This window comes from Heliangelus exortis, chromosome 14 (genome assembly GCF_036169615.1).
Source record: "Heliangelus exortis chromosome 14, bHelExo1.hap1, whole genome shotgun sequence".
Lineage (NCBI taxonomy): Eukaryota > Metazoa > Chordata > Aves > Apodiformes > Trochilidae > Heliangelus > Heliangelus exortis.
The window spans coordinates 12,544,657-12,572,510 of NC_092435.1; the positions used below are offsets into that span (position 1 = coordinate 12,544,657).

General features: G+C 41.0%; 1 protein-coding gene across 5 annotated transcripts; it reads left to right on the forward strand.

The window, feature by feature from the left end:
• Positions 1-1,510: 1,510 nt before the first annotated feature.
• LONRF3 (LON peptidase N-terminal domain and ring finger 3) lies at positions 1,511-21,658 on the forward strand. 5 transcript variants are annotated; one of them, XM_071758077.1, is made up of 13 exons: positions 1,511-2,162; positions 3,254-3,372; positions 3,954-4,076; positions 6,178-6,333; positions 7,682-7,925; positions 8,505-8,595; positions 11,750-11,864; positions 12,279-12,400; positions 13,016-13,174; positions 14,206-14,368; positions 15,207-15,356; positions 16,083-16,243; positions 16,334-21,658. In XM_071758077.1, the coding sequence occupies exons 1-12, from the start codon at positions 1,511-1,513 to the stop codon at positions 16,239-16,241; spliced, it is 2,253 nt and encodes a 750-aa protein (XP_071614178.1). In that variant the 3' UTR covers positions 16,242-16,243; positions 16,334-21,658. The 5 variants fall into 5 exon arrangements, 4 of the variants coding, with proteins under 4 accessions (XP_071614178.1, XP_071614179.1, XP_071614181.1 ...); XR_011728747.1 differs by lacking the exon at positions 14,206-14,368; XM_071758078.1 differs by having other exon boundaries at positions 8,511-8,595; positions 16,083-21,658.
• Positions 21,659-27,854: the final 6,196 nt, after the last annotated feature.

Here is a 27,854-nt window from a genome sequence, read left to right on the forward strand (position 1 = left end):
ATTACTTCTCCTTTCTTCCATCTTTTGTCCTGTCCATTCAAACCCCCTAGTCAGGGCTTGTCCCTTAATACCTGCTTAGCTTACACAGTCTAAGCTGGGAAGTCCAGTCCACTTGTGTAAGTAAGAAATGGGAACTTAATTCCTTCATCCCCTCTCTTGAGCTTCATGTGGGGGCCAACAGTATCAGCAATGGGATATCCTTATCCTCAGAAATTTCAGTTTTTGCAGTGGATTCTAAGCCAGTGTGAAAAGCATCTTTTTTTTTTTTTTTTTTTTAGTGTTTGGCAATGTATGCATATATATCATCGACATTTCTAGAAACTGTAACTGCACATCTATGTAAAACTGCAAGCAAAAAAACCCCACACGTCTTTTAAAACAACTGCTCCTGTTTTATGGTAGCACAGGTTGTCTTCTCCATAGGCTACTTTTAGCACCCAGAGTTACACAACTAGTGCAATCCTTTCATGTAACAAAAATTGGTGGCAATACGCAGGTAGAAGTGGTCAGTACTGCTGGTCTTAAACAAAACAGAAATAGATCATAAGGCATATATATGTTTTTTTTTATCTAGAACCTGGCACAGACAGGTGGATCTATGCACTAAGCCACACCGCATGACAAAACAAACATGACATTTTCCTTCTAATGTTCTGCTTACTTGTCCTAAAAGCATCACAACCCGACACTAAAATAGCTTCACTACTGCGTAGATTGCCTTAAAGAGAGTGATCAACAGTGTAACTACTGCCTTTAAAACTCCGGTTCTAGCAGGAAAGGGCACCCTGCTTTTCCCAAATCCCTGTGAACTGCCGTTTCTTTTCTATTACGGGAGGTGCCAGAACACCAGACCCAGGACACCGTTCGTTTTCTCACCGCGGTCTCACTCCAGACCCGCCAAACTTCACTTCAAGTCCCGTGTAACCGGGTGCCCGGCTCATCCCAGCCCCGCGGCAAAGCCCGGCCCGGTTCGGTCAGGAGGAGGCGAGTGCCGGTCAGCCCTACCCAGGCGGACAGCGGCTGCGGGCGGTGCTGAGGCGGAGCCGTTTTCCCGCCCGACGGGACTCTCACACCGGCCGGGCGCGGCCTGCCCGCCCCTCACATAGCCCCTTCGTTCACACAGCCCCTTCGCCCCGGGCCGGGCTCGGACAACCCACCGCGGCTTCCCCAACAAATCTGGGTTGGGATCCCACCTGGGTCGGCGGGGCTCCTCGGCGGGTCGGGGTGGAAGGGGTCCGGCGGGCGGTCCCCCCTCAGCGGGCCGGGGCGGCTGCCGGCGCGTTACAAAACCGCCTGGTTTTGTAACAACCTGCGGGCGCTGACCAATCGGCACCGCCGCCTGGCGTCACGTGCCCGCCTTTATATAAGCGGCGGCGGCGCGGGGCGCTGGCGGCGCGGGGCGGCAGCAGCATGGGCCGGTGGGGCCGTGCCGCACCCGCGCCCCCTCAGCTGCCGCCGCGTCCCGGCGCTCCCCTCCGCCCGCCCTGCTAGAGAGGGGCTGCCCGCCGCCATGGGCTCACACCTGCCCCCCCCGCAGCAGCAGCAACAGCAGCAGCGCCCGGAGTCCCAGCTGGTGCTGCAGCTGGCGGCCGGGGCTCTGCAGGCGCAGAACTTGGAGCTGTCGGGCGGCGGCCTGGGGCCCGAGTGGCAGGTGCTGCTCCGGCGGGCCGACGCGCTGGCCTACGGCGGGCGGCTGCACGAAGCGCTGCCGCTCTACCAGCTGGCGTCCCGCCACCAGCAGCTGCGGGCCGAGCAGCTGGAGAAGCTGGTGGAGTGCCTGGCTCAGAGCGTCCGGATGAAAGAGGGGCTGCCCGCCGCCGGGAGCGGCCCCCCCCAGCAGCCCCGCGAGTGGGACGTCTTCAGGTGCCGCAAATGCCAGGGCTTCCTCTTCGAGCCCGTTTCCTTGCCTTGCGGACACACGTTCTGCAAAAAGTGCCTGGAGAGGGACCGGGCGGCCGGGTCCCGCTGCGTCCTGTGCAAGGAGGAGGGCGGTGCGGCGGGCGGGCAGCTCCTGCGGGTCAATGTCATCCTCAGCAACCTGCTGGCCAAGTGGTTCCCGGGCCAAGTGAAGGCTTCGCAGCTCAGGCACGAAGGGAACCTCTTGTACAAGGAGAAGAAGCTTCAAGCCGCCCTGCAGAAGTACAACGAAGCGGTCAGCCTAGGTAACGGCTCCCCCTTCCCGGCCGCCGCGGAGGGAGGGAGGGAGGCAGGGAAGTTTCCACCGGCCGGGGCTCGCCGGGACGGGCCGGGAGCAGCCCCCGGGGCAGCGCAGCCGCCGGCTCCCCGCGGAGGAGCCCGAGGGGAGCCCTGAGGAGGGGTGGGGGCTCTTGGGCCGGCGGTGAAACTGGGTCAGGAGAGCAGCGGTTGCGTAAGCCGGAGCCTGCGGCCCGGCCTCCCCTCCGCCCCCCCGCCGGCGCCGTTGTGTAACCGGCGGGACTGCCCGGGGGCACCGCGCCGCTCCCGGGGGGATGGGGGGGGGAAACGATTCCCGGCGGGCGGCGGAGCCACCCTGGCTACCGGCGTGGGGCAGCGGCGGGGCCGGGCAGGTCCCACCCGCGCTCTGTGAGCGCCCGCGGCGGCGTGCGGGGAAACTTCGGATGCGATCGTTGTAAGCGAGGGTGAGAGGCAGCAGCCGGCGCTGCGGGCAGTCGGGGGAAGGAGAGGCAAGAGAGAAAGTGTCAGCGGGAAGAGTTGTGTTTGAAACGCGGGGCTGCTCCAAACAAAACCACGCAGCCTCCGTTCCGCGCACGGCGGGTCCCGGCGCTACCGTACGCGGTGCGAGATGACTTTTCCGCGCTGCTGTCGGGTTACCCGTTCCTGTAGCTGCCGCTGGTTTCCCTGCTTTGAGCACGGAAAGGTCCTTATGTACCACTCAGAAACTTTTGATACAGAAAGGCTCTGAAACTCCTCCCCACACTACGGCTTCTTGCCACCTTGAATGTCTCCTGCGCGTTTCTTTCAGCCTCCGTGGGAGCTGGTAATTTGTTGTGCGAGAGTCTCAGCGTTTATTTATGCAATGTTCCCTGCAGTTATATAATACGTAGCTGACATTTTGTCTGGAGTTGCCCAAAGAGGTTTCTAGATTTCAGTTAGTACATAGTTATTTAGAGACTGGGCACTTTGTGGGTTTGCAACTTGGAAGCACTGATGTGTGGTTTTAGGAAAAAAAAAAAAAAATTAAAAATCAAGGAATAAAGCTTATGTAACCGAGTTTTCATCTACTCCAATCAAACAGTTTTTCTATTTCCTACAGCTCCAAATGACCACTTACTCTACAGCAACCGGTCCCAGATAAACTCTACTCTGAAAGCTTGTGAAGATGCATTGCATGATGCTGAAACAGCATGCAGACTGCAGCCATACTGGTTGAAAGTAAGTTCTGACTCCAGCTGTACTGTTTTAAAGCTTTGATGGTTCTCTGGATAGAAAATAGTTAGAATGGTCAGACAGCTGAATCTGAGGGTAGCTTCTTGGACTCCTGTGGATTACAGACATTTAACAATGATATTCTTGAGCTTCCTGGGGTGAAGGAAGTGAGTGATAATCCTAGAGAATGAGCTAATGCTGTTGTCTCTGACCTGGATGAATACCAAGTTCATGAACTCTCTGTAAAAACTGAATGCTGTACTTACATAAATCTGTAAGGCTGTAATGACTATTTTAGAAGGTCAGTGCAGGGGAGGTAGATTTCTCCAAGATCAGTTTGGGTCAGGTGCTCTCAGAATCAGCTTGAATTAGAGAATATCCCAGTTCTGCCAGCAAGAGGTGTTTTTTTTCGTTGTGATTGAAAACCCAGAGAGTGGTGGTGTCTAGGCATAAGACAGGGTTACAGTGATTCTTCCTGCCTGACTTTGTCTTCTCCAGAAAGATCTGTTGTAGTTTCATCATTATTTCATTGCATATTGTTATGGCAAAAGAGTAAAACCTGCAACTATGGATGTGTTTCCTTGCAGGGTCACCTAAGGAAAGGACAAGCATTAGCTAATCTGGGAAAAACAGAAGAAGCTTTAAGAGAGTTTTTATTCTGCCTTGCTCTAGATACTGGGAACAAGACAGCCAAGTCTGAAGCACAAAAGGTGAGTTCTCTAAATCGTTGTTTTCAGTGACCATTCCTAGAGGATAATTCTTTTTCCTCTGATCCCCTCTTTTATTAACACAAAGAGCTGGACAGACAGATGTATCAAGCCTGTTGTTCAAACTTGAGTTATGTGCCTTGCTAACTTGAAGATAGGGAGGTAGCAAGAAAATGAACTTGGCAGGCAATATGTGGAAACTGTTACACATTTGTGCTGGCAAATCTGAAGCAAAACTGAATTTTTAACAATTGCCACCCATAGTTGTGGTTCCTTATAGCCAGATTTCTGGTCTGTTTCCTAGCTTGGTTATGTATTAGCAATGGAAGAGTAGGGAAGAGGGGGAGTTGCTGTTGGATGTTGTATCAGGGCTTTGATAGCAGAAGGCAACTCGCAGCACCCCTCAAACTCCACTTGGGAGCAGCAGCTCTCCTCTTAGTGCTGGTCCTGCTGCTGAGTATCTGTGTGAAGGGAGGCAGCCAGCAGAGGAAGAGCTGGCTTAAAATAGCTGTAAAGGTTGCTAATAATTAATGCTAAATAAGCAACAAAATCGATCTATAGTGAAGCTTTTTCAGTAGCAGCCTAAATGTGGATTCCTAAATGGCTTTGGTGAAGACTGCTCTTTTCAGCACACCTCCCCAGATCTCTTGATTTCTTATGTGATCAATGTTTTGGCATTTGACCATTTTTTGTTGTCATAGCTAAAAGGCTCAGCATTACAGTGATAGCTTATGGTAATAAAATATAATAGTTCTATTTTCCTTGTGCTGAATTTTCTTTTATGGCAGTGCATCCACATTTTTCTCCTGGCAGGATGGAAACTTTCAGGTTTCTGTGTGCTGTAATGCATAAGGCTTTCTAAAAACACAGTAGAATTCTTAGTCTAGCACTGTTCATGGGGATAACTGAGAGACTGTAGTCTGGGTGGCTGTAGTGCAGCCAAATTTGTATCTCCTGATGAGATTTCTATCTTCTGTGAGTGTTCTTTCACCAATATTAGGGGCTTTTGTTTGGTCGTGTTTTTCCCCACTGGGTTCCCTGCAGTCTTTCACAGTCATTGTGTCATGATTTGTTCTCATAGTCCTGCTGGAAGCCTTCCTGTGCACTAGAGCAAGAAGAACAGGAACGGATTCATTTCCAAATTCAGACTCCAAATGGCCTTATCCAAGACACCTAATTTCTGAACAGTGGGGTTCTGAGAAAAAGTAGGCTTCTGGTGACAAAGAATTACTCAGGCACTCATCAGACACAGAGTTCCTCCATGATGTAATATTCTACTGGGTCATTTCCAAGGAAAGCTGTTTGCATAACAATGACATACCACGTTTTACCAAATTCTTCAGGTGCAGCTGTGATGATCTGCTTGTGCTAACTGTCCATGTTAGCTCTGTGTGATCCTGTGGAATCCTTGCCTTATTTAAAAAGAAATCTGAGCTGTTATGTGGCTTCCTCAGGCATCAGGGGGATCACCTCAGCTGTATGTGGAAATCAGGTTTTGGAGTGTGAATCTTCGATTGGGCTCTGGTTCTTTCTTTAAATACTCATCCAATAAGCAATGCCATACAAGTGGTTACAAGCTGTTACTTGATACAGGTTCACTTATTTTCTAATAGCATTTTTCTGCTGCCTACATTTTTCTTTTTTGTATTGTCACATAAGTGAATTAAAAATAGCCATAGTTTACAATATCAGAGACATTTTCTTTACTGAAGTAGTATTAAGCCTGTGAGATGAGTGCTTTCTGTACTAGTGAACTTCAGCAAAAGCTTCTGATGTGCAGCAAAAAACATATTTAAGAAAGGAGTGAGTAACTTTTGGTGGGCTCTGCACTGCAGGGCAAGAGGATGAAGGCATTTGTGTGTCACATCACAGAGAAGGGTTAATAACTTCATGGGGTTATGTAACTGAAAATGTCTCTTGCTGTCTGTTTGGCTGACACTGCATTAGCTCTTGCACTTCTTTTTGTTCTTACCTTAGTCTAAAGGGCTCTTTAAATGGTTTTAACAAAATCAGGGATGTTTTTCAGCTATTCCCTTACTTGCTTTTTCATTTAGAGGTTGCAAGGAAGGAACTAAGCAGTGAAGTGTTCTGTTTTATATCACAGCTTCTACTTAGTTTGTTTTCACTCATCCCGGGAAATGCTCAGGAACACTTACCCGATATCCTGCAGCTGTTGTCACATCACTCTAGATTAAAGGGGAATCTCCTAAATTCAGTGGGATCTGGAGGCACCAGCCATAACCTACAAAGGTTGCTCAAGGTAAAGATCAAGTCTGATGTGTGGTTCTTAATTTGTTGTGTGTTTGATGTTCACATTGTGAAGCCTTCTCTCCTTTTCACCTCTGGGAGACAGGAGCATGGTTGTTTTCTCAGATTTTTTTACTGAGTTTCAGACTAGACAAAGCCATGTTGACTTACTGAAGTCTCTTTATCTAACTTCTATTAAAAAGTCTTGTGTTGTTGTTCTGATAAGTTTTAAGCCAGAATTGAGTGGGTACTATTCCTCCAATTGTCTTTAGCTCTTCCAAGCAGTTGGTAGTGGGAAAGGGCCTCTGATTGGACAGATACCCTCAAAAGCTGTGAAATGCTAAAATTTAGGTTTTCAGCTTGAACTGTAACTGATGATGTCAGTGACAAAGTCATCCTGCATTCAGGTTGTACACTGCTTAGAGGTGACTGTAGAGCCAGGTAAGATATATGGAAGTTTGTTTCACAGCCATAGTTTAGTAAATGACTGTAGAGGTTTCCAGGGAAGGGTTTGTAAGGACCACTGCTGCTTCAGTGAAACCTAAGCTTGAAGATAGGTTTTGCATGTACTGATTATGTAGAAGAAATCTTCACTAGTCCTTACAAACAAAAATGGTGGGTTTTAAGCAGTCCTTTTGGGACTGATAAGAACAGTGACATTGCCTTCTGGAAAGGTGATTAGGATATTCTGAAAAGAAATCCTTTTGTATGAACTTTTCATGAAATCATTTGAGGGACAGTTCACTCATCTTTCTGCATGTTGCACCTCAGCACAGTTCCTGATCACAATCCAGTTTCTTTCAGGTTAATCTGGGAAGTTGGTGTGACATGTTGATTGGTGATGTCCTGTGTGATGGCTACTCACAGGTTGCTCTGTAGCCATAATGAGATAAAGACTGATGGTTTTTTACTTTACAAAAGAAATCTGTCATACTGAAGGAAGCTCTGTGCATCCCTCTGTTCTAAATTTTGTATGTTTATACTGCTTCCTTAAAATAAAATCATTGTTTGATAGTTGATGCCATGATACAACTATATGCAATTTTCCATAGTTTAAGTGACAATATATTTAACTTGAGATCTAGCCACATTTTTGCCTGAATCAAGTTTCATGACCAAGCTATAAAGCCACATATAAGGGTTGAAAATATTCAGTGCCATGGCAGGGTAGGGGGGAACAGTTTGCTTTTTTTTTTGTTGTTTCATTAAAGTCTTGATACAGCAATTCTCAAACTGTTGCTTGCTGACTAACAGAGTCCTTCCTGGTGATCTATAGTATTAAAGACTTGTGACCAGTTTGGTTTTTTTTCTTTACCCAGCTGCCAGAAGATTGGTTTAATGTCAGTCCTCTCTCTGCACAGGTAAATGTGGAACAGAAAAAGGGTTTTCCCATTCAAGAGGAACCAAATGTAGCTTCTTCTGGTTGTTTGAAGAAATCCATACAAATCACAGAGAGCAAAAAGGACTGCTCAGAGGAGGAGAACAAGCTCACCTCCATGCCAGAGTCTGCCTTTCTCATTTCTGAGAAGTGCAGCCTCCTGAAAAGGAAGTGCTGCTCGGAGGAGATGCGAAATGCTGAGGTCCCCTGCAAACTGATGAAAAGAGGTGTGTGCAGTTACACATAGGATAAGTTCCATGGCATGTAACCAATGTAAAATTTTGCTTTTATAAAATATAGAGGAAGAGGGTCCAAATTACTCTTGAATCTAAAAATGGAGCTAAGAAGACAGAGCTCTGAATCTTTTAAAGGAGATCAATGCTGTGTATGGTCTTGGCATTTTGTGGATCAGTTAAAAAGTTTAAGAGCACCAACTCTCAAATGATTTTTGTTATATCTGGCCTGGTTTTCATGCTGTGGGATGTATTTACAAAGGTCTGACAGAATAATTTGCCTCTTCTTAGACTTCCAACGCTAAAAAAACATTTTGACATTACTTGCTAATGCAAGGCTAAATTCAGCACTCTGTAAATGGGGATAAAGCCACCAAAATGAAGGGGAGGGAAGCTGAGGAAGGCTGAATTTGATGCTTTGCACAACAATTACTGCACTGATGCCTAATGGTTCAGTAACTTGGAAGTATCCACAATACACATTTAAATATCAGGTGCTGCTTGTAGACACAGGGGGTACTATTATGTTTAGTTCTGTTCAATTACATTGTAATGTTTTTTTGTTATTGGTAGATACAGTTGATACTAAGGGAAATAGCACTGGACAACATACTCCATTTGAATTTGTGGATCCATCAGATTTGGACTGCTCTCTATGTATGAGGTATCCATTTTTTTCTTATGGATGTCTTTAGGTTTTAAGCTGTAACTCTTCCCATTTAGGACCTAGAGATTTTCTAGCTTACTTGGTATTTTTCCCTCTGACTTGAGATTTGTTTTTTATTACAATTGTTACTTCAGTGATGCATTTCTAGATCTTTGGTTCTGAACACTGATGATGAAGGGCAATGTTTTGGTCTTAAGTTAGTGGCTGGCTGGTAAAGGGCACATAAGGTCCCATGAGGGTTGAGCATGTTAGTGGAGGTGACTGAAAGATTTCCTCTCTGCACTTACACACGCCCACCACTGACACACACAGCACAAAAAAACATCAATTTGTCCTTTGGAATTTGTAGAGCCATCTATTGATGTTGCATAAGCACAAAATAGCTGAAGAGCCAAAGCACATCCTATGTATATTTCAAGTTTGTAAGTAAAAATACCATGTGGCTGCTTTTGCAACTGGAGGACCATGCAAAGCACACAAGAGCATGATTCTCCTGTGTCTTGAGATGTGTTCCTGAGTAAACTAAGGGCATCATCACTCCATGATCTCCTCTTCCAGTTAAACAACAGTTACTCTTGAGGTTGGCAATGACTTGATAAAAGCAGTAGGATTTGTGAACTACACCTGCTTTACTACTTGCTTTGTAAAAAAAAAAACATTAAGTCTGCAAATATATCCATGTGGGGTTTTGCTACTGACTTAGAAGGAATTATTGGAAAGGTGTTTTACAGGGGTCTTGACCTCTGCAGTGAGTGTTGCTCAGGTTTAACCTTTAATTACCCAGGTTTATCAATAATGCATATTTGCATTACTTTGGCACTATATTTAAAATTCTTAAATAGCAGCCTTTTTGTGGGTTATTCCTGAAGGCCTGGGCTTTGAGAAATCTGGAGGTGGGAAGGGGGCTTCAGTTTATTTCAGACAAACTGAAACCTTAGGGATAACAACTGCTGTGTTGTTTGATTCACTTCTGCTTGCAATAAATCAGATCTGCTCCCCTCTCCCTCTTTCTGCCTACAGCTCCAAAAGTTTATACAGCTGTTAAAGCACTTGATACTCCTAAGAGCAAAACTTTCCTCTAACAGGAAGCCACACAGTCTTAGCTGGTTTTAATGAGTCTGCATGTTTAGGATCATTGTGTCCACAAAGAATTTTTCAGATGTTTTTAATAAAATTAATTAGCCCCACTTCCTCATCCTCTGTTAAATCGAAACAGCCAGACTCCAATACACTTGTGAAGGAATTGGCTCAAGGCTTGCTGGTGCCCTTACAGTACAGATGATGGTGATGCTGACCTGGTAATTGCAATCCCAAAAACAGGTCTTGTAATCCAGAAGGATGTTGGCTTTGTTAACATCACTACAACAATGAAGGCTTGTGCTAAAGGAAGCTGTCACAAGGTCTTGTTCTTGCTGTTCATGCAGATTGATTATAATTATTTCCTGCCATGTTTCTCAGAAGTATTTTGGGGATCAGGATCCTGAGATACTTTGGACTAATTACCTAATAACCTACTGACCTGTTGACAATTAACTGCAGGAGCTGTTATTAGCCTGGTTGTCTGATGGAGAGGCCAAGCTGTCATTGATCTACATTCACTCCAGCAAGCACAAAATAAAAACTAATAGTCAAAGCAACACAGTGCTGAGAAATCAAGGAGCATTACTCAGCAGAAGTGATTATGTAGTTTCTGCTGTTACAGTAACTCAAAATGATGTCATGAGAAATCTTGCTGTATAGTGGCTCATGAGGCTTGGTCCAGATCCCCTTAGAGTCAACAGGAAAAGGCTGCTGCTGGCTTTCATGAGAACTAAAGCAAAATCATGCATTTTAACTGGAGTTCCTTGTCTTTGTGCTAACATTGCAGAGCAAATAAGTCACAGCTAAGTAATTACATACACAAACCAGTGCTTACTGACACACGTGGTGGAATTCAGTCTTTTACATAGTTCAAAGCCTTAGTGCAGTGAGGGTTCTCTTGGTGAAACAATTAACAAGGGTTTATAATTACACAATCAAGTTGCACTAAGAGAGGTGTGGTTTTTTTTTTATACTTGCATTATGTTCCCTTGCTTAAATGTCAATAAATTGAATAACAAATGACATGTAATAAATGGGCTATAGCAGACTTGTTAAGAGCCAATTATGTTCTTCAATAAACTCATCTTGTTAAAGATGCTAATAAATGTCTGTTTAGATTTATAATTTCCATATGTATAATAGAACTTAGTGTACTGTTTTGATGGACTAGCATTTTAAAGTAAACTTAATGCACTCAAATTATAGTTAGATTAATATTTCAGACCTTGAAATGTTTAGACAGTATGTTGTAAAATACAGTGTATGCCAAACATCTTCATTTCTAGTTCTGAATGTTTTCTATTAAAAAGCCCAAGCTTTCCATATTATCCATATCACCTTACAGTACTTCCTGGCAAGGAGACATCACTTTGCAGTATCTTGTAATCATAAGAGACAAAAAATCCTTACATGAAAATAAGGGTCACAGAGGTACTTAAAATGAGTAAAGATCAATTACCATGATACTTTGGAGATCTGGCCTTATCTTTACAGATTTTTCCAGATGAAATATGAAGGTAATGTCACTCTTCTTCCAGAAAAGCAATCATTTGAAAGTTAAAACCTGTCAGTTCAACAAAACTACTTTCCAAGACCACATAGAGTTGGCAATAAGAGTTTATTGCAACCACTTATGTGGGCTATGACTGCAAATAGCTATTTTGTGCTTAGCTGTACTCAAGTAATCACATGATTTCCACAGTAATAGTTGTGTAAGTATTGCTCGATTTCATTAGAAAAAGTCAGATGATCCAATTCAGCTTCTATTTATCACTCACACAGAGGACAATTAAATCCTGCCTTGTTGGAAGTTAATGGCAATACCCCTCTCAGCTTCACTGAAGTCAGTGTTCATGGGCTGCATTTCATGTTAGGTGGCAGTAAGAAAGTCTGCAAGCTGAATGAACACAGAAGTTGATTGAAGAAATGAAAAGCAAGGGACAGCTTTATTGCTGAAGTAGTCAGTAGTTAAATTAGAGAATGAATACAGCTTTTTTTGGTAATGGCTTTTTCTCTTACTTTGGTAAATGATATTGTTGTCTTTTTGGATTTTTTTGATTTTTCAATTCAGGCTCTTCTATGAACCTGTCACTACACCTTGTGGACACACCTTCTGTCTCAAATGTCTTGAGAGATGCCTGGATCACAACCCAAAGTGTCCCCTGTGCAAGGAAGGACTCTCAGAGGTAATGATATTTGGATTTTCTCAGCATAAACTCAAAGGCACAAGATAGATTCAAGTATCACTGTCTGAAATCTTTGGTATTTCCCAACTCATGAGAAATACTACATAACTTAAGAGGAATGTGACTTTTAAAGGTCTGTGTGACTTACAAAGCATGGATAGTCTCCTCTGTTCATACCTTAGGGCAAGACCTGTTCTTAAAAAAATCTGTAGCTATTTTTACTCCCCAGATTTTCCAAGATAATGCCCTTAACATAGGGAACAGTTCTCTCTGCCACTCTTTGGTGACAGTGCTAGCTTAAAAGAGCATTTGATTTGCTATAGATGAAAATTCAGCTGATCTCCTTGTGCATAGGCACCATACACTTGGAAATGCTAGATGTGATCTGTAACTGCTTATGTGTTCTTATTGCAGTGCTTGGCCATGAGGAAATACTGTAAAACAGTACTAATGGAGGAGTTAATAGCTAGATATCTTCCAGAGGAACTCACTGAAAGAAGAAAGATTTATGAAGAGGAAATAGCAGAGCTTTCCAAGTATGTAATCCCTTTATGGAAAATTCAATCTTTAGTCTTACTGCTGTTGGCTGGTGAGTGGCTCCTGCCACTGTGGAGCATGAGCTGAGATAATGACAAAGGAGTTTGTTGGTATTGTGTGACTCCAGAGAGAACAGGGTACAGGTGAAACTGCTTTCAGTTAGCATCAAAACTGGGCACTGACTGAACTAAACAGCAAACAGATGTAGAAGAAATCCAGAAGGTTGCTGTATAAACAAATATCCATGAAAGCCAGAGAGTAAGACAATAGGTGGAAGTAGTCTCACAGGCTGGGGGTTGGAATGTACTGGGTAGGGAAGAAATGGGATTAAGGAAAATAAATAAAAGCAGTAAAAGAGATGGATTAATGCTCTCACTAGCAAAACCAGAAAGCATAGCTAAAATTCTTGGGCTAGTAAGTGGGATATCACTTCCAACAACATTTCGTCAATTAAGGGGAAAATAATTTCAGCTTTTACTTCATTAAGAACTTCATGTTGAAGATGTTGTGATTTCTATTTAAAGATACCTTACATTTTATGCAATAACCCTTTCTTTAAAATTATTTTGTGCCTTGCCACATGTCCTATCTGCTTTTTCCTTTCTTTCTTACAGCCTGAATAAGAATGTTCCCATATTTGTCTGCACAATGGCTTATCCTACAGTCCCATGTCCTTTGCACATCTTCGAGCCGTGTTACCGCCTGATGATTCGAAGGTGCATGGAGACTGGCACCAAGCAGTTTGGGATGTGCATCAGTGACCCTGTAAAGGGGTGAGTGAGCAGCATGCTTGGACCATGGGATGTGGCCCACTCAGTCTGGAGGGGAGCAGTAAGGTTCATGGCTGTGGTATCTGTCACACTTTTCCAGTAGAGAAAGTTTCTTCCTAAACGTGCCAGTTGAAGAAAGTGGGAAGACTGAAGCTTGTCTCTTGAGCAGTTAGATTCTGAGTAATAAGTTCTGCCCATTTTTCCTGAAACACATGTAGCTACTGTGTGCTGTATGATGTTGAGCTCCAGACCTCGTCATATATGAAAAAGAAGTGCATTTTCCACTGGTTGGAATTTGAATGCTTTGGCACAAGAAATCAAATTGAAATGGTGGTAAGGTGTGCTGTATGATGGGTTTAGGTTTTTTATTATGAAAAGAATAGCTAAGCTATTGGGGTACAGTTATAGCTTCACTGTTGTGACTGTACTGGAGGCCAGAGAGGTACAACAGGTCCTTCCTAAGGACAGGCAGGCTGAGCATTTACATGGAACCATTTAGAGTCAGACTGCATTTTGACCTTGACATCTGTGTATTTAGTATCCCTCCCTTCTTTTTATGGTGTGATACCTACAGGGGATGAATACACCATAAAAATATGATGTACATAAAATACACAGGGCCAAAATAAAATCTGCTGAAACTGTGGGAAGCTTTTTTCATTATAGACTTCTTAGCCCTTCCATAAATCTGATATTCTGATTTGCACTTGTTCTTCTGTACGAGTTGACTGAACACAGGAGGATTATGGAGAAAGTGTGTTGCCAAGATTGGTAACTTTCAATTTCATGAGATGTTCCCTGTATTCCAAAACATGCAGTTAATGTTAATCAGATTAGACAGCCTGAATCTTCCTGATAGTTTTGAAAACAATTGTGGAATAATTAGAACTACAGCAGGTCAGTACTGTGAACAATAGAAATGAGCTGACACTGGTAAATACCTTTGTGGTAGGGCCTGGCTGTAGGGCAGTTCTGTGGAACTAAGGGTGGAGAGAATAAGACTTGTTTACTTGCTTTTGTTCTGATTTCAATAGGTTTGCAGATTATGGCTGCATTCTGGAGATAAGAAATGTGGAATTCTTTGCTGATGGTCGCTCTGTTGTAGACAGCATTGGCAAGAGGAGATTTAAGGTGATAGAGCACAGCCAGAGGGATGGCTATAATACAGCAGATATTGAATACATTGAGGATCAGAAGGTAAATTTAGTAATATTTAATTTAAACATGTATTACATGTGAAACTCCAAGCACATGCAGTTTCAGTGAGATCTTTTGTAGAATAGTTTCTAGTAAAACAAATTTTACTAACTACTTCTGATTAAAGATGAGAAACATGATAGAAACTCAAGATACAGATACACTGTCCATATACTGGAGAAGATTTTACCAAGAGGTTTTTAGCTGAAGACAAAACTAAGAGAAATTAGGACAGTATCTGAACACTCTTATAGATGAAGTAACTGCAGTTTCAAATGGGGTGAGGAACAACTTGCCTCATTTTGCATGACACCCAATTAGAAAGCTCTTATTCAGGTAAGAAGGAGCAGGATTGGGTCCACTACATTATCAATTATTTATGTTAACTCTTATTTTAAAAGTATATATGTAGGCAGAGTATTCTGGGTGATGTATGAGCTTTTGATATACAATGGGGAGATAAATTGTCTACTATGAGGACCTGCTATCAATTTTTTAAAAAGTTTTGCACAATCTTCTGTGTTGTAGGATGCTAATGTAAAGGTTTTTTCACATAGCAATCTGGAAAGAGTTGTTCAGCAAATGGGTGCCTTTGGCTTAGAATTTAAGGTAATAAAGTGAAGGATTTGATAGATTGGGGTGGAGGGCAGAGAGCAGAATAAGGGAGGGCATCCAAACTAACTTTTAGGACTCCCAGAACTCTCTTGGCATGCTTCTCTTTCTTTTTTTTTTTCCTTTTCTCCACTCACTGCAGAAAATCCTAAAAATTAATATTGTCCCTTCCCCAACATGCAGACTGAATTAGCAGTGACCTTCCCCTTCTCTTGACTCATTTCAGGTGCAAGGACAAGAATATGCTGCATTACTTGTTCTCCATGATTCTGTCTATGATCAGGCATACATGTGGTTTAACTCCCTCAAGCAAGCACTCAAGAGTCGAATTCTCAGTCATTTTGGTCCAATGCCAGCCAAGGATCCTGACCCACAGGTACACAGAATCAGTGCCTTATGTAACTTTTAGAGACAGAAATAGCAGGAGTAGCTGATAAGCTGGAAGGCATCGTGTCTGAAGATGAAAATGTGAATACTTGTCATTTATCCTGCAAAGGCCAAGTATCTTAAGCTATGTTGCCATAACTTAGAAGCATAATTATGTTGTTCATAACTGTAGTAGCACAGTTGTCAACAAAAAGCTTGGATTTAATGTTAGTAACTTCCTGAGACTGCTTAACTGACTTTATTAATCCCAGGAGACTAAATGCCTTTTTGCCTACTCCCCTCAATTAAATAACTGAGACAAAATAGACAAGAGGAAACTTGGTTCTCTTGTTGGACTGCAAATGGTGGGGATAGTAAAGCAACAGAGTATAGCAGCAGAAAATAAGTAGTGTCATGAAGTCTGAAGAAGGGGGGCAGGAATCCCAAAGAATTGGTTCAGTAATAACTTGGAAACAAAATACACTTTAAAAAAAAAATCTAGAAGACCCAACCTGTAAACTGTAGCTAGAAGCAAATGCATTTCTTATACCTTTGACATCCTATTTTCAAGAAGGGTGCAACTTGGTTGTTCTGTTTCAAGCTGACCTGTAGTTACAAGCCACTGAAATGTCCTAGCTAGCTTGCTATCAAATCACCATTTCCAAGTGAAATCTTCAAAAACGAGACCTTACCTTCCATGTGGATTCTAACTTGTATTTTTTCCCTCTTGCTGCAGTCGAACCCTAACGGGCCAGCCTGGTGCTGGTGGGTCCTGGCTGTCCTTCCACTTGAGAACAGAGCTCAGCTCCCTTTCCTTGCCATGAAATCCCTCAGAGACCGCTTGAATGGCATCAGACGTGTCCTTACCTTCATGTCACGTACGAGATCACGGTGATGGTGAGAAGGAGAGGAGCTGTGAAGCCTCCCACAGTACTTGACTGTAGACTGTCTCTTGTAACTTCATTTAACTGCAATAATGTCTTACAGATTGGAGTGTCGGGATGTTTCAAGCCTGAATTTCAAAGAAAATGAGTTATAAAGAGCAAGGGATGTTTATGGATACTTCAATAGTTTCCATTTGGAACTCGGAGATGATTATTCAATCACTGCACTGCTAAATTAATAACAAATGTGATAGAACAAAAAGTGATCTTGTTTGCCATAAACCTTTTAAAACTCTTAAGAGGTTTTTTAATTTATTTTGTTTTTATTTTTTAGTGGATAAAGGATAAACTGTGCAGTTTAATGTGAAGCAGAAATAATGTTAATGCATTATTTCAGTGAACTGCAGTCTTTTATTCAAAATGGTTCAGGTTTTATATAGCATTGTGTAAAATAATGTTCACGACTTCCGTTTGATAATTTATTTTTGCACTATGATTTTTTTGTTTCAAAATGTATATTATTTATGTGTTTATTCTCTAAAGGAAAGTGAACTGCTATATTTATTTATAGTGTTTTTACCCTGTATTTATGACTCGGGACAAAATGATAATTCTAGCAGTGCACAGGCAACTGCTTTGATAATTTTTCAGATATTTGTGTTCAAATACTTTGAATGTTTTTCTACTTATCCCCAGTTCTACTGTAGCCTAAGAAGGATTTTTTTCCCTCTGAAACAGCCTGCCATGAAGTCTTTGAATACTCAGATTATGTCTGAGCTAATTCAAGCACAGTTATTGGAACTTGATCCTATGCTTGCAGCTCGGTTCCTGGTATCCCAAAGCAGCCAAGCATATGCTTAACTTCAACCATGAGTGTTTAGGTGCTTGGGTAAAATGAAGTCTTGATTGGTTGATGTAATTGGGAATTGGCCACAGTGGTGACAGAAGGATCTATCCCCTCATTTTTCACAGGACGGAGAATAACTTGGAATTGAATTTAGATATGAACTTTTTTTTTTTTTTTTTTTTTCAAAAATGGATAATGGCTGCAAAGAACTGTGAAGAAAGAGCCATAATATATAAAAAGTGTCTTCTAAAGAAAACTGGAAGTACTGGTATCATTTCATTGTAGGTTACTACAGAGGTGTGTGTTTCATTTACATCAGTTTTTGTTGCTGTTAAAGATCAGTTTTCTTTAATTGTTTGGTGGAAATTGGCTTTGGTGTGTGTGCATGGGGGGGGAGAAGGGAGTCATTTTGAACTTTAGGATGCTGAGGGCATCACATGAGGGTTTGTGTCACATGAGAAGGAATATGTTGTAATAAATTCTATTTATTTCACCCCAGTGTTCAGGTTTCTGTTAGCTTCAAGTCTCTACCCAGCCACTCCATCTCTCAAGAGATTGGGTAGTGTTGCTAATAATAGTTAACTCAAGGAAAACAAGTGGATTTTAGCATGATTACTTCTAGCTAGCTAGTAAAAATAGGGCAGAAATGAGAATAGGAGGTACCTGGGGTTTGATTATTTATTTATTTTTTTTAATCATATACTTGTTTTGCTGGTTTTATTGCTCTCAACTGTATCACTTTCTGGGACTGATCTTGCTTCCATCTGACTTGGACTTTCACAGATTTCAATGTGGGCAGAACTGGGCCTTTTATTCTAAGCTACTGTTTTCCTTTTCAGTGGCAAAAAAATAGATCAAATTGAGAATGTTATGAAATACTACAAATTTCTTTGTTACTGTTATCCAGAATAGCACTCTTTGCCATTCCATGCCTTTATGGAAAAATGCAGTGGAATTGAATGTCAGTTTTCCATGTGCTATTCCATAATCATTTAATCAGAAACATTTATTAGTTAAAAGTAATTTTCATACAGCTAAGTTTCCATGAAACTCCCTTTGTTCCCCCTCAAGTTAAATTCATTAGAACTTTTCCATCAGGTTACCAAAGAAATGAAGGGAAGACAAACATGTTCCAAGCATGTGGTGCAAATGGAATGTGCATCCTGTGTTTGCATTGGGCTGTTCTGGAAATGCTACAGCTGATTCCCATGCTGCTGGAGTGCTGCACTTCTTCCATAAGGGGGTACTTCATGTGCTTCTCTGTAACCAATGCACAGAAATATATACCTGTCCTGAACAGTAACAATGTGTGGTGGCTGAAACCTGCTGTAGAATCTGTCTTTAGGTCATTAATTAATGAAGTGATTTCTCCTTCTTGGAAGTGAAGCCAATTTAAATGCAATTCTTCCTTAAACCATTATGTATTATTGCATATAACATAGTGCTCCCACAGGAAAAAGCTGTCACTTTTTTACACTAATCTGTGAGAAAAGGAACTGATATAGCTATTTTAAACTGTTTTCTCAGTGACCTCATTGGTTTTTTTTCCTGCATGCTACATACTCATATTATGCCCATTTTGTTGAACTGGCATGGAAGGAACCTTTAATTTTAAAAGTGGGTATTGTCTTTTCTACCAGCCTTGAGTAAAGCTGCCAGAATTTTCTAAGCAGAAACTTGTGTCCATGCCCTAAATCATGAATGCCCATTGCATCTGTTGCAGCCTGGGGACCCTGGACCTACTGCATGTAATGGTACAGCTGATCTGCATATGCACAACCACTCAAACACATCAAAAGAGTTCATCTATACCAGTACAGTAGCTTTGTCTGGGACTGCCCCATGCCCTCACATCCTAGATTAATGGTTAAAGTCTGCAAATTCCATAAGGAGGAGAAAAAAAAAAAAAGAATACTGATAAAATGGATTTGCTGGGGAATACAAACCTGTCCAGGATAACCTGGGCAAGGAGTAGTCTTTACCTGCAGTGAGCTGAGAGGGTAAAACTACAGGAATGAGGTTTAAAAACAACAAAAAAATATCCTCAGTTATGCCACAATATTGCTTCCTTTTTCAGTTCTGTTAATCAGAACAAGGGTGTTAAGGCAGCATTTATTATGGGCATGAATAAACAGCTGAACAGATTTTAAAATACCTCCACTTTAATTATAGAAACAGCATCAATCAAATAAAACAGTAATTGGGGGAGTATTTTAATTCAGCTTCTCACATTTTTCTAGACATGTAACCCAGTCCAATAAACCAGTCTTGCTCATCTGTTACAAAGGAAAATTGTGAATCAAACTTGCCTTTCCTTTGTGGCCAGAAATATTGATCAATCTTTGATGGGAGGGTGTAAATTCAGCATTGCCTTCTTGCTAGTCCTCCAAATAAGTCCCTATCTATTGACCCTACATCACTGAGTTAGGATTACTAAAAGCAGTAGAAATATTATTTCCAAATGTGACCAGTGCACCTTTAAAAAACAACAAAACCCAAAAAAACAAACAAAACAGGGAGGGGAGATGATGGGAACAGAGAGGGAACCAAGAATAGATCAAACTAAAACCTGAGGAAGCACCAGTCTCCTGGCCAGTATCCTAAACATTTCCAGAGACTTATTTTAAGTTTTAGATTTGCATTTGTAAGATACAGTTTTGATAATTTGAAGTCACTTTAATCTAAAAGAACTGTTTAACAAAATACATTAAAATAAACAACAAGGCTGGCTGGATCACCTTTCCAAGTCCCTGTTCATGTACACCATAGGGTTTCTAATTAAAAGCAGTCAGAAATTTTCTTTAGGAAGTAATCCTAATTATTCATCCCCAAATATAGACAGAGTTAAGAAACTGAAAATAACTTTGCCTTCTCTTATATGCTCCTTGTGTCCCTCAGTAACTTCAGGGGGTTAATGTTTCCATGGAAATAGCTGATAGCTTGGCTAGCAGGACTTGACTGAAAGTAAACCTGAGGCAGGACTTCACTGAGCAGGAAAAATAATGCAACCAGACACAGTTGTTGAGAGCAGTTCAGTAGTTTTATAAATGCCATGATAAAATGCTGTGATAGGCCATTATCATGCAGTGTTTAGATGTGAAAGTTCTTGGGTTACTTTTTTTTTTTTTTTGTAAAGTGCTGATATCTTCCATGTAGCAATAAGAGAGAGCAGCTGCCATGCTGATGGCTGACCTATTGCTTGGCCTATCTTTCTGTCTGTATGACTACTTACTAACAATACCTGAACCATGGATTTCTTAATCCAAAGATTATTTTAATCTTTAAAAAAAAAAAAAAAGTACTAATGTGGATTTAGATGTAGCAGGTCTGGCTTAATCTGTGCTGTAGAGAAAGAGCTTTGTAAAATTTTGTTTTAGATGGTCTTTTAAAGATTTCTACTTGGTGCTGAAGTTTTGCTGGTGTTTAAGTTAATGACAGACAGGAGTTACATTTAAATGCAGTGTTAAGGAATGGAGAACATGTTCACAAACTCTTATTTAAAAAACAAATGTACATTAACTACAGGTTTTTGTGCATAAAACCCCAATGGAACTATACATGCTTAGGGCAGTGCTCCCCATTCCCCCAGTCCTACATCAGATAAACTCAATCCCTGCTCTCAGCCCCAGCTTAGTTCTCATTTAATGCCAGCTTCCCAATCTAACTTGTAACTGGCACAGACATAGTTTAGCATCTGGGGTTTATTCCAAAGCCCAGTAAATCACTGAAAGTCTTATAGCTACAGAAAAATGGTAGCTTCAGCAAGTCACTATACTGAAACACTTTGCTAAATAAATATTGTCTGGGTACAAAAAAACCTAATCTGCTTAGACAGGATTAAAATGGTGAGTAATAAAAAACCTGAACTATTACATTGAGTTCCTCATCCAGGTATCATGTGAAGTGCTTACTAATGTTGGAGTTTCATAAGGTCTAAAGTAACTTTCACATAGAAGTGCCTGTATTCTGTTGCCATTCTTGAGCTTTTTAATAGTCATAGCCATATATTTTATAAATATAAACATATGCACCTTTAAATCTTTACATTCAATGTGCAGAACAAAGGTTTACAGAGCAGAAGTGTAGCAAAACCAATGTAATAGCTTCTAGAATTCCCTGGTGTGGAATGGGAGAAATACACAAAGGAGGAGCAAAAGACTATCTGTGTAAGATGTCTTAATTTGGCACCATATACTTGTCTGATTTAATTCCATCAAGCTGTGTGGTTACAAGAGTGCCAGAAATATATCTATCAAGCCATTTTAAATAAAAAAAAAAAAGTTTTGTGGACTTGTATATTCCATTTGTTTGTAAAACATCCTTTTGTGCACTGTAATGAACTTGAAATGAAACTTAAGTTATACTCTCATATCACTGAACAGAGTACTGTTCAGCTACCTCTACATAAGGTTGAAGTAATTTGGTTTTTTCCAGATTTGTTCATGTTGTCATATAAAATATATTTTAAAAAAATCATAGTCCAAAGAACCTGTATGTGTTTGTAGATGTACTTATAACTATGTTGTACCAACAAAGTCTGTGTGGAGAGTTGTTTGCTAATTAAAATTTTTGTGTTCTTTACTCATTGGCTTGCATAAGGAAGAACTACAGTGGTGAACAGACATTACACCTGAGTTGCTTTTTTTAGGTGCTTTATATGAAGGAATAAAGAACAAATCCTAGATGCTGCAGTCACACAACAAGGAACCAAACCCCAGCAATGAAGTTGTCCCAAGCTCATCCTTTCTAGAGGGCATCCATTGCTTTTGCCCTCTTTGCAGTAGCACAGGAAGAATAATGGGCAGAGAGTCTTGCTCACAGCACTGCCCTGCACTCCTCTGGTACCTCTCCTGCATTCCTGCTTGCTTTACAGGTTTCTGTGATTTAAAACTAAACCAGGATACCTTTTTATTTACAATACCAGGCTAGCAGGAATCCTATCTGCAATTAAGCTGTATCTGAGGTGATGAAAGGACTATTTTCAGTGAAGATCCTTTGACAAGAAGTTTGATAGGATTTTCAAAGTTCTTAATTTTCCAGAAAAATCCAGGGAATAGTTTTATTTGTAAACCTAGCAGTGAGAGGAGTGATTCCATATCTTGGTTTACTAAATTTGTGTTCCTACATATACATTTGTGTTGCCAAAACTTTTTAAAGTTACATATGTTTGGGCTGCTCCTTTTGCCTTGTCATTTAAGCAAGATGTGACATGCTTGGGAGCTGCTGCCCAAATCCCAACCACCTCTGGTACTGGAGGCTGGCTTGCTGCTCTCTTATGTAAGTTTGCTCAGGCCCTGTATTTATTTTAGAATCCAGGGCACAGGCTAAGACTAATGGGAAGCCAACAGCTAATTATGTCAAGACTACTGTTTTCTGTAACATTTGCCTCTGAGCAGAGGAAGTGTTTTGGTTCAGGTGCTTTTCCATCAGAAAATAGTGAATAGTCAGAACTGAAGCTTTGCTTAGGAACATGGTGATTTCAACTATTGCTTTTTAAGTCACGATTTTAGTTTTGAAAAATTTAAGAATGGTTATGAAAAAGTGGGGTTTAACTGCAGTATAAAGCAGAGAAAATGTAACCCAAATATAGAATAGCGAATTATTTCCCAACTACTTGCTCACTGTGTTCTGGTTTTATAACACTGTACCTACACAGATTTATTCAAATGATATTTGAAATATTCTAAAGTCATCTACACTTACATAATGCTTCATATTCAAATGATAATCCAAAACTGCTAATGAGCTCTATCACAGAAAACAGTTCAAGGAAAACTACTTATTCCAGTCAGCCTTTGCTTCCCAGCAGAATTCCCTGCCCCAAGAACCTGCATGGACCTCACTGGGACATGGACTGGCAGTGTGTGCCCTGCTGAGCAAAGGGAAGGACGTGCCACACCACAGCTCCTGGCTGTCACCTGCCACAGCTTTCAGAATTCTGCCTTTCACCTGTAAAATGCTGTTTATTCTGTGAATGAGATGCCACAGAGTCCTGGAACATCCCTTAATGTGCTGTAGTTTTTTGAGAGAAAGGGATGGCAACGTTTTTACCTTCAAAAGCTGCAAATGATGCAAGTTACTTGGCCTCTGCTACAGCAGCCCAGGGCTGGACTGGTCTGTACTGGATGGTGCTCACAATCAGGAACTCAGGTGTGTTATCAGGTGTTCAGATTAAGGAAGAACAGAAATTGCCTTACTGACCTATTGCAGGGCTGGGCTTAGGGTTTTTTACATGCATTTCTGATTTTCATCAGTAACTAATACCCCCAAAAAGTTCTCCAAAAACTACAGAGTAGAAGAGCAGATTAAGTCACGCTTGCTAATGAGGAGTGATGTCACCAGGCCTTCTTTTATCAGAAATGTTTTTAACCAGATAAATTGTATCTTGATACCAACAATGAATATCCAGGGGCTACCTGAAAAGCAGAGCACTGACAGAAAAGAAAAAGCTTTGCTATGAGGCCTGTCTTCCAGGTGTCACAGGTTACATCTTAGGATAGGACGGCTTCCAAGTTGTTAAAGCAGAAAAATTACTGGCTGAAAGAATCTATATAATGAAAGTCTGCATATGTTGGCAGTCCTGCTTTTCTGCCAGTGTAATATCTTTTGTCTCAGTAGATCTGCTCTTGATTTATAATGCCATAAATGAAAGGCGAATTAAGCTATTTATGTAAGTGACTTTATTTATATAACTGGCTTATGCTGTGTTATGTGATGGAACAGAAAACCAAGCATATGCCTTTTTCTGTTTTCTAAGAGCTGTAGAAAGAGTTTGTAAAAGTTAGGCTAGTAATTAATAGTTTTCTCTATGTGATACATTAGAAATTTAGTCTCATCCACACGGAGGTTTTATCATGAGTAAAATACATGGTAACAGATGACACAATAACCTGGAAGGGGCTTAGGAAGTCTGCAGACAGTCTAGAAAATGTGAATCCTGCACATTGCAATTTAGACTGTAAGTTAGTTCAACAAAGCAATTGTTATTCAGGCTTTTCCTTGGATGAGTCAATGATTTGTACTGTGACTATTAGTACTGAATGTACCATCTAAAATTCATTTTGAAAGATTACTGAAGCATTAATGATATAAAAATGGTTTCTACAAGTATTTTCTATCAATGAGAAGCCCAAGCACTTCCAAGACTAAAGAGCAAACACAAGTAGCAGAATTAGAGGGGTTTCAAATGTTTTTACACTGTTTTTCACTCCTTAGTGAATGATGACTATATAATATTTAGGAAATCAGGGTCAGTAGAGTAAATGTTTCTGTAGCAATTTGTCAGACACACCTTTCATAACTCATAAAGTCACTGTTGGAGAGGCACAACTGGGTCACAGAAGTGCATGGTGGGATGCTGCTTGCCAGTTATGCAACCAGGGTAACTAAAGGTTAGAGCAAGCACTTGAATAACGAGCTTTTTGCCAGAAAGAGTAGGACAGAAAAACAGAGTGTTTTTAAATGCTGGCTTCTGAGCAGCAGCCTAACGTGTCTGGTTAGGAGTCATCAAACCGAAATAGAACCGGATGCGTCAGAACTTTGAAGAATGGCAATTCAACATCTCAAAAGAAAAATACATCTGCTTGTATTCCAAAAGCAGCTCCTACCAGTTCTCTCATTCCAATAGATGATACTGGAGCCATTTGCACCGTGCTGCTCAGCCCTCTCTCCCAGCCCTCTAACTGGGTTTATCACACATCTCTTGGCTTTTTCCTTTCTCCCTCAACTTCGACTTTAAGCAATTCCACAGTTTGCCTCTGTTGCCTTTCCTTCAATGTTACTGGATTCCTTCTACTAAATAGATTGCAGAATTCTTCCCTAACCTTGGACAGAAGAAAGAAGAGAGAAAGGAAGCTGTGGAAGTTGTGTTTCCACACTGGAAAGCCTTCCCGAGGTTTGGAGGGCCAGGACCACAGCCCACAGGCAGAGGTTATCACAGTAACTAACAAGTTGCTCCCATCGAGTTTGGGGTATTGGTTACAAAACCAGAACACTATTGCACAGTGACTAAATGGAGCTTTTAATCACATCTCCTGTTGCAGCTGCACACCAGATAAATATATTAATCAAAATGACCTCATTTTAGGCATGCGTAGCCGTGGGTTATATAACCATGTTAAGTATGCTATTTTATTTCCCTCCCACCAAGGAGAAATGGTGTTTGTCTTACAAGAGTGCCAAATAAGTCTGGTTATAAAGTGATGGGGGAAAGAACAGGAGGGAGAGACGAATGTGAGAGAATTAATAAGCAAAATGACTCATTTCCCAAGTGCACAGGTGATGCTGCACTCCACTTGAATCTCAGTTGCTCTACAGCAAGCTAATGTTGTCACCAGCAGTCTCAGTATTCCTCACATGCTCAATATTTCTCAGGATGGGAAAAACAGATGTGTTACAAGGATGGAAACTACATCTTTTCAGACCTCATCGGTTCACAGTGTTCCTGTTTTGGGTTTTTTTTGGTTTTTTTTTATCAAAGCTGTTTGTGAAAGCTGCCTCCATAAACCAGGAGCTTGCAGAATCCCCTGCCATTCTTTTTGTTGCTCATTTCTTCGGTAAATAGGGGCATTCAATTAATTCCTTTCTAGTTCTACTAATGATGCTTTAAACAAGCTCAAAAGCACCCTTAAAAGTAGAATATGTCCCCCCACACACACGCATTACAAGGCTGAGACTCATCTAGATTTATTCTGCACTACAGAAAAAAGGGACCGAGAGGCGTACATTTTTGCAATATAAGATCACTCAGCCAGAGAACTCTGATAAGTGCTGAAAATGTGAAAAACAAATGGCAGGGTATGCATTTCCCATTTGCTCAATACACACACATAAAAGAAACACTGTGTAGGCTTGACTGCAGCATACCAGTGCGTCCAAAACTCAAAGGTTAGTTACATAAATGATAAGGCGTGGGCTTAAATGCTTCATTCAGCTTGTTAATTACTTGCTTTGTGGCCTGAGCCAATGTTCTGAAACAGGTTCATCCAATATTGTGTTGCTTCCTCTGCATTTTCATTTACTGTATTAAGCTGAAGTGCTGAGAACAATTTGTTGCAATACCTAGGAAGAGTCTGTTTTCTTTTCAAGCAATTTAGAGAACAAACTTCCTCAGACTAATCCACAGATGCTCTTTAAATGTCCTTGCTATTTCAGAAAAGTATGAAATTTAATTTGTCGAGCATTCCCTTTAAAGAAGGGAGCTGCTGGCTGCACAAACATTCTGTATTGGTGACGGATGTTTTCAGGGTTTCTTCTTTGTGTTCTTTTTTAAACCACACACCCAATGTGGGCAAATGAGTGGAGGTTTGTTAGAAGACTCCCAAAATAAAATACTTAATATGTCTCAGGCAGAAAACTAATAGAAGCTGTGTTTTAACAGTAGATGGAAATACTTCCACCTTCAGTTCAGTTAACTTCAGTTCAGTAACTCTTTAATGCCACAGCTATGAACCAGCCCCCATTACTGAGCAGCCCATCCTAAGACACAGACCACCTTTCTATTTCATGAGATGTGCAGGCAGAAACTGAAGGTTTGAGTTCCTTACCTCTGTGGAAATAAATCTCATTGTATTTGGAGCAAGCTGTAGCTTTACCACAAGGTATCTCATCAAGCTTGTACCTGGGAACCCTGTCTAAGATTTACTTCAACAACAAAATTTGTTTTAGAACTAAAACTGTGTAACTTGTCTTGCTTTCATCAGTGTGCACTTGCAGACATCTTGTTTTCTAACTCAGACATGGGCTATGAAGCCTACTGAGACCTGGAATTTAACAGCTACAAGTGGAAGCAAACCGATTGCAAACATTTCAGAAGTTTTTGACTACCAGCATTTTAAGTCTGTGATGAATATCCTTCAAACATCATCTTTTTATTTCTCCATGAAGGCTTCAACTTCTTCCTCTATGATAAGGATTCCACTTAGAAATTTCTGACTCACAAATGCAGATTAGCATTTGGATTTGAATTACAAGTGGGAAAAAAAAAAAAAAAAAAAAAAAAAAAAAAAAAAAAAAAAAAAAAAAGACAGAGGTTTCCTGAAAGAGAAATCTCATCTGGTCCCTTATATGGACCAACTGCAAAATAGAGATAGCAGCTGCAAATCTGGGCTGAAGCTATCTAATAGTCAGCACTGCTCTGTGAAAGGTGATGAGATTTATCACATTAACACTCTACCTGTAACCTTCCTTCTACATCATTCTCCAGATTTTTCAGGAATATTCCTTCTGAGATAGCTCGGTCCCTTTGGTTCTGCAATTCATATTCTTTTCCCTGCTTGCACTGACTTGCTTTACTTTCCACATTTCCTTATTTCCTGCCCATGGGCCATATCATACCATTTCATCAATATTTCATCAGAAGGACTCCCTACTGGAACGAGCATGGATTCCTGCTAAAAAATTGATACCACAACACGGCACCACATTTCTGTCCTTCTGCACCTGTTCCTCTTGAGTTACAATCCCTCCATGTCTTAATATTTCCATTCTCCGCTCTGCTCAGAACACCAGAGTATTCTGCACTGTATTTAAACTTTCAAATGAATGCAATTTCTCAATTAGAACATATATAAAGTGCTTCTTCTGTTAGCAACTGAGATTCAAGCACACTATTTAGCTGATTTCACTCCCCAGATCGCTTTTGTCTTCAGGCTAAACATTGTTTCTTCAAATTGAAGATGAAAACTGCAATTAAATATAGGCCACAGATGTTCAGGATGCAGAGGACAAAAATATAGGTTTCATAACTCGACAGTTATGCAACCAGTTGCTTTTCACA